We start from the raw sequence: 7,770 nt of genomic DNA, 5'->3' as shown, positions 1-7,770 counted from the left end.
TGCTGGGATTACAGGCGTGAGCCACCAGGCCCGGCCTAGGGTGACTATACTTAATAATAATCCAAAATTGCTAAAAATAAGTAAATTCCAAATATCGCACTCTAAAATATGATAAGTGAGATAATGGACATGTTAATTAGCTTGATTTAATTATTTTACCTTGTTTACATATATAAAAACATCACTGTACCCCATAAATATAATTAAGATAATATTAATTTGTCACTTATGATATTAATTTTAAGAGAAATTAATGAGTTGTTATTAAAACACAAAAATATGTTGGAGAAACATATCTTTAAAGGAATGCTATAATGAATAATGACCCACTAATTAATTTGATCTGACTGCATACTGAAATTTTTATTTATTTTAAGAAAAGGAATACTTATATTGAGGTTTCTTTCCAGTTTTAACAAAAACATTATTGTTGCTATAGACAAAATCACAGATAAAGAAAGGAAGGAAGGAACACTGACATTTAGAAAAGCTTAATTTCTGGAAATTAATAGTAATTACTAATCTTCTGATGTATAAACAGAATATGATTCACCATTGTCTCTGAAATTAAAAGAAAAATCTCTGTTAAGTAAAGAGATGTGAAAACGCTAAAATTTTAAAGGAAGGAATATGAGCACTTAAACAGTGACAAGTGGATATATTGGTGTTTCTATAATACATAATTCAGCTAAACTACTGATTTTTAATACTTAGAATATTGGCACATTTTCATAACAAATGCAGGGTTCTTTCTAGGCTACTTATAAAAATATATTAACTTAAATAACTTTGAGTACTTGTAAGAATGCTTTTTGAAAAAATAAGAATATTCACTACTTATTTCCTGAAAATATTAATTTTCGTCACATTTTAATGGTTTTATAACATACGTTATAGTAAGATCTGAAAAAAATGATAAAGGTTCATTTCAAAATCATTAAAGTTGGAGAAGGAAAAGAGAGGTGGTTTGTGGTACTTCTTTAGACCTTGTACATGTACCATTCAGTCCCACTGCCCCTCCCAAAAGTCTGAGAAAGGCATTCAGAAATTTTACAAAATCTCTTTTCTGAGAGATTATTTAAAACACGCATACAAAACCACATGCCTATCTGACTAAGGTGTGTGACTATGGGAAGAGTGAAGGAGTAGAAGAGCATGTAGATTTATTTGTACTGCTGGATGCTGCTGCCTTACACTCTAAAGTCAAAAGTAAAATTAAAGTGGTCACAGCAACCCATCTACAATACTGGAGAAGTTCCTAACCAAGTGAATTGCATAGGATGTCACCAAAGAAATTATAAATCAACAACGTGGATGAATTTAGATATAATTAAACTCAGAGACTTTTTGTTTTGTTTTCTAATTTAAAGAACAAAACAATGGCTGGGTATGCTGGTAATCCCAGCACTTTGGGAGGCCAAGGTGGGAGGACGGCTTGAGCCAAGGAGTTCAAGACCAGCCAGGGCAACTTGGTGAGACCTTGTCTCTACTAAGAGTAAAAAAAAAGTTCATCATCACTGGTCATTAGAGAAATGCAAATCAAAACTACAATGAGATACCATCTCATGCCAGTTACAATGGCAATCATTAAAAAGTCAGGAAACAACAGATGCTGGAGAGGATGTAGAGAAATAGGAACGCTTTTACACTGTTGGTGGGAGCGTTCAACCCTTGTGGAAGACAGTGTGGTGATTCCTCAAGGAACTAGAACCAGAAATACAATTTCACCCAGCAATCTCATTACTGGGTACATACCCAAAGGATTATAAATCATTCTACTAGAAAGACACATGCACATGTATGTTTATTGCAGTACTGTTCACAATAGCAAAGACTTGAAACCAACCCAAATGCCCATCAATGATAGACTGGATAAAGAAAATCTGGCACATATCTAGCCTGGAATACTATGCAGCCATAAAAAGCATGCATTCATGTCCTTTGCAGGGACTTGGATGAAGCTGGAAATCATCATTCTCAGCAAACTAAAACAAGAACAGAAAACCAAACACCACATGTTCTCATCATAAGTGGGGGTTGAACAATGAGAACACATGGACACAGGGAGGGGAACATCACATACTGGCGCTGTCAGGGGGTGGGGGGCTAGGGGAGAGACAGCATTAGGAAAAATACCTAATGTAGATGACGGATTGATGGGTGCAGCAAACCACCGTGGCATGTGTATACCTATGTAACAAACCTGCACACTCTGCACATATATCCCAGAACTTAAAAGTATTTAAAAAAAAAAAAAAAAGTTAAACAAAAATAGCTGGGCACAGTGGCATGTGCCTGTGGTCCCAGCTACTTGGGAGCCTGAAGTGGGAGGACTGCATGAGCCAGGGAGGTCATGGTGGCAGTGAGCTGTGATCACACTATTCCAGCCTGGGTGACAGAGCGAGATTCAAAAAAAAGAAAGTACAAAGCTGATATCAATGGATGTACTTAGAATTTTGAAGCTGTTACTAAATCTTTAGGAAATGTAGGGATAGTGCTAAACTCCACATGAGATACCGTGCTAAGCCTTCCCATTATGTTTTTACAATCATTCGTAAGAGTGCAGTTAATCTGACAGGTGAGCTAGTAGTCAAGACGCAGGATTTATGCCCAGTATAAAAAGGTGCTTAACAAAAATGTAAAAAACTGATAGGAAAATTCTTGAGAGTCTTACAAAAAGGAGAGGAAAAGTCTATATCTAATATTGTAGACAGAGCCTTTTCTGAAGGCAGGTTGTAAGCCTTAAGAATTAATAAACTTTTTCAGTTCCTATACTTCTATGTTAGGATAAATGTTTAAAAAAAAAAAAAAAGGCTCCAATTACACTTTTTCGTCCTGAATACACAATGCAAAGGGCAGACTACAAGTTATTCTGAAAGAATGAGCAGATACAAAACTACCTCCTGCACAGGTAGAAGAATCCCTCAATAATGGGGCATCTTCATTCAGAGAAAAGCTGTCCTCTTTTAAACAGGAAGCCAAAATCCTGGCTCTAGTCCTAGCTCAGAGCTCAGACACTAACTAGCTGCGAAAATCAGGTAAGTCCCTTTTTCCTTTGGGCTTCCATTTCTACTAATTTCGAGAAAAGTTATACTGTTACTCTGAAAGATTGTTCTCATGTTTTTGTTACCAACTTTCTTATTAAATATATTGCACAGGCTGAATAGCATCATCAACATGTTCAATGTATTTACTTAAAAAAAAGACATACCTGTACATATGTCAGTAAAGCACTGGAATAAGCTTTTAGCTTGTCAATGTGGATATTGAGCAACTAAAATTATTTTTATATAAGCTTCACACATATATATTTGGAACATAATACACAATAAATGTTTGTTGAATAAATGAATGACTCCATCCATTTATCCATCTACCTCCCAGGTAAAAAATGATCAGATTTACTTAGGCTAAATTAGGCATGGAGTTGTTACCATTACTAAAGCCACTCCATGTGCAAGAGGAACATCTGGCTAGAAATTAAGAGATGTGAGTTCTAGTCCAAGTTCTGTTTTATTAACATTCTTCTAATAATTTGCGTGGCCTCAGTTTGCCCATTTATGAAAATGCAGATACTAAAATCTTCTCTCCACAGGTGAGGACAAATAAAATGATATGGGAAAGACAGAACTTTGAAAAAAATCAAAGTACTTTATAAATAAAAGATATCAGCTTGTGATCTCATATCCACAAAGAAGCTGAATTTAGGAGTATGAAGAAAAAGGTTGTGAGAAGAAAAGAAAACTACCAGAGAACTATATCCTCCACTTCATCGGGTTTTCTGCTTGGGGCTAAGAACTGTCCCTTAGGGGATGGAGGCAGCAAACCACAATACCATGTGTGTACCTATGCAACAGTCCTGCATGATCTGCACATGTACCCCAGAACCTAAAGTACAATTAAAAAAAAAAAAAAAAAAAAAGAAAAGAACTGTCCCTTAGAATGAAACAGATGCTCATAGTAACTCCTAAGCAAACTCCCACGGCACTTGACCATGTTGACTTATTATTTTTTCTTTTCTTTCTTTTTCTTTTCTAAACAGACTGTATACCATATATATCTTTTACAAAATAAGTTTATTGAAATATTATTTATTTATTTATTTGAGACAGGGTCTCACTCTGTGACCCAGGTTGGAATGTAGTGGCATGATAGTGGCTCACCACAGCTTCAATCTCCTGGGTTCAAGCAATCCTCCCACCTCTGCCTCCCCAGTTGCTGGGACTACAGGCATGTGCCACCATGCTCGGTTAATTTTTGTATTTGTTGTAGAGGCAGGGTTTTGCTGTGTTGCCCAGGCTGGTCTCGAACTTCTGGGCTCAGGTGATCCACCCACCTCAGCCTCCCAAAGTGCTGGGATTACAGGCATAAGCCACCGCATCCAACAGGTATAATTTACATACCACAAAATTTACTCCTTTTAAGTGCACAATTTGGTGGTTATTAGTATATTCACAGAGTTGAGAACTGTCTCTAATTTCAGAACATCTGCATCACTCCTAAATGAAACTACCCATTAGCAGTCACTTCCCATTAGACACCCCTTGGTTGCTCCAGACTCTGGCAACTACTAATCTACTTTGTGTCTCTATAAATTTGCTTATTCTGGACATTTCATACAAATGGAATCACACCATATGTGGCCTTTTGTTACTGGTTTCTCCTAGTATAAATACTTGACATTAACAAAGTTCTCACCACAAAATTATTCCTCAGAAAAAAGGAGACATGTTCCTTTGGATACCTTACAAAGCCTTTCATAAGAAGGGACATTCTATTACTTTATTTTGAATAAGACTGGTATAAGCCAATATTCAGAACCTCTGACTAGAACCTAATCAATTATAATTCTATATGATTATAAAAAGTCTTGCTTTTCCCATTGTTAAAAGTTTGAATGCAAATATCTTATGAAATATAAATGTGGGAAAAGGGCAGTATTTTCATATGAACAGATTATTAAAGTAATTTCAAACACATTTATAAAACTAAATTAATAAATTAAATGTTACATATATATTACTGCTTCATCTGCTTCCCTGCAAGTTTATCATTCAAAATGAGGGGAGAAATTTAAAATTCAAAATGGATCTGTTCATTGAAAACACAAGGAAGACTGTTTTATATTCAAGATGATTTTATATCTGAAACTTCTAGGATCATTCAAAGACAAGGTCAGATATGCTTATCTTTAGGCCTAACATCACTGACTTCTCTCCTGGAACTTTAAAAAGCAGTTGAAATCCAATTCTTGGCAAATATCTCAAAAGAAAACTGAACTTTGTAAGTAAATATCATAGAAAAATTGAATGAGGTAATTTTATTTTAGAAAAATACTGTTCAGTAATGAAGTGATCTTAAGGGCTACTGTCAACCCACTCATTTAAAAACTTATGAAATAAGGCTGAAAGAGGCTAACTGACTTACCCAAGATCATACTGCATGAAGGCTTACCATGCTAAGTGCTATTCATGAATGATTTCTTAGTTTCCCACAACTCTATTCATTTCCCTACTTTACAGCTGAGGTTTACAGAAGTTAAATGACTTGCTCGAAGTTACTCAGCTAATATATGGCAGAGGTAGGATTCAAGTCAGATCTCTCTAGCTTCAGAACCAGGGGGCTTAACCATGTTGCAATACAAGTCTTCAGCTTCTCATCAGAGAACCCTGCCCAGAATCAGAATCACATGGTTTAAAAAAATCATTTAGCCAGGTTTGACATTTCTAAACTAATTTAATTGGAATAGAAGAAAACATCATTAAAAATTAGCAAAAACATTGGCAAAATAAGAGAAAAAGATATGTGTGAGATAACAGGTCTGGCATTATTTTGAAGTTTATAAAAACATCTAAAAATAAAAAAAGTCATGGGTTATTCAAAGGAAGTCAGTTTTACCTGGTTAATTCTCTTAGTCGAGTCACCTCAGCATCACGCTGACGTAATGTTATCCCCAATATCTGGTTTTCCTTTTCAGCAGTTTCTAACTTAAACTGGGAGTTTTTCACATTGACTAGGGCTTCCTCCAATTCTAAAACAACAAAAGTTTCAGTTTCCTTATTCCTTTCTAAAAATGTGACCATAACTACTGTGTAAATACGTACCAATTTTTATTCTTGTTATCTCAATGTCATATTGCTGTTTATTTTCAAGTATAGTTTGATCTTTGTCTTTAAATATGCTAGTAAATTTTTTGTTTGCATCTCTCTGATTTTCAATCACTTTTAAGAGCTCTTCATTCTTACTCTGCAGTAATTCCTGGCTCTTTAGTGACTCCTCCAATTGATTTTGCAGTGACATATTCAATGACTGAAGAGAAAACACTGTAAGACAAAATGGATCAAATAGTTGTTTCCCAAACCTAAAAAGTACAAACTTGGAAAACATCTGTTTCAAAAAAAAAAAAAAAAAGGCCTGAAATGTATTGATTTTGCTTAACAAATAATTGCATGAGTAGTTCTAAGCAGTTCTATATAAATAATACATATAGTTTTAAAAATTGATTGGCAGAATTCATAGCTTTCTTTTCCAATTAACATTTTAAGCATTACTTTTTAACCCTTTTAAAAGAAAGAATAATACATAACCCTTTTAAAAGAAAGAATAATACATAATCCCTTTAAAAGAAAGAATAATACATGTACAAAGTTAAAAAAAATTCAACCACCACAAAATGTCAATAATACCATATGATCCCAATGAAGAATCTCCCTCTCACTCATCTCGGTCCCCAGAGAAAATCACTATTAATTCTGATATCTTTCAGAAAAACACTTTTGCATGTGATATTACACACACTTCACACACACATGCACACACCCACAGACACTATACAGTTACTAATTTTGCCTTTTTTTCCCATAAGACCGTTGCATACAAACACACAGATTTATCATGTTCTATTTTTATGGCTATAAAAGTATATGGCACCATTTATTTAGCAAATACATCCTCAGTGAATACTTACTATGTGTAAGGTATTGTATTAGAGTCAGAATATACACAGATGAATAACACAGACATGGCCCCTGTTCTCATGGAGCTGATAACAAACAAGTAATTATAAATAGTAATGATCTCAAAGAAACAATAAGATAAATGAACAGATAATATAAAGAAGAGAAGCTATTTAAAGAGGCAACTACTGATCTCCCCACTTGTCCTCTAGGCCTTCTCTCTCCTACCCCCTCCCTCTCCTCACCTTTGGTTAACAATGGAGCCAGAGTGATAATTTCTGAATCATTCTGATGAAATTGAACACTTTCATGTTGGGTAATCATATTTTTTCTTATTGCTTTATAAGATATATTTATATATTAAGAAGATTAAGCCTTTGTTATGCCATGTATTGTTTCCCCATTTTGTTTATATGTTTTGAATGCATTTATAATTTTGCTATGTAGAAATTGAAAAAGTTTTCTGGGGGTATATTTTATCAATCTATTCTTCTGTGGCATCTGAGTCTTTTCAGGCTTAAGAAAAGCTCCCCCCACAAAAAACATTCTCATCTTTTTTTCTGGTACTATTCTAATTTCTTTCTTTATTAAACTCTGTGATCATTAAGGACAATTAGGTAATGTCTGTCACAATTGCAACTGTATACACCCTTTGGCTCAGCAATTCTACTAAAAATCTATACTACAAAAATGCTGGCTAGGCAGGGTGGCTCCTATCTGTAATCCCTGCACTTTGGGGGGGCCAAGGTGAGTGGATCACTTGAGGTCAGGAGTTCAAGACCAGCCTGGCCAACACGGTGAAATGCTGTCTCTA

The 7,770-nt window shown here is 34.8% G+C and overlaps 1 protein-coding gene across 1 annotated transcript in view; it reads right to left on the bottom strand.

Annotated features, from left to right (window-relative positions):
* CCDC14 (coiled-coil domain containing 14) overlaps positions 1 to 7,770 on the bottom strand; it is a 51,812-nt gene that overhangs the window by 8,252 nt on the left and 35,790 nt on the right. The window contains exons 6-7 of the mRNA XM_037734213.1: positions 6,105 to 6,361; positions 5,899 to 6,031 (exon numbers count right to left, since the gene is read on the bottom strand). Of these exons, the coding sequence (XP_037590141.1) occupies positions 5,899 to 6,031; positions 6,105 to 6,361 (390 nt within the window). The remainder of the gene's footprint in view (positions 1 to 5,898; positions 6,032 to 6,104; positions 6,362 to 7,770) is intronic.

The sequence above is a fragment of the Cebus imitator genome, unplaced genomic scaffold (genome assembly GCF_001604975.1).
Source record: "Cebus imitator isolate Cc_AM_T3 unplaced genomic scaffold, Cebus_imitator-1.0 Scaffold588, whole genome shotgun sequence".
In the NCBI taxonomy this organism is placed as follows: domain Eukaryota; kingdom Metazoa; phylum Chordata; class Mammalia; order Primates; family Cebidae; genus Cebus; species Cebus imitator.
The sequence above is the reverse complement of the archived record's forward strand: the minus strand, read 5'-3'. Positions and strand labels throughout refer to the sequence as shown.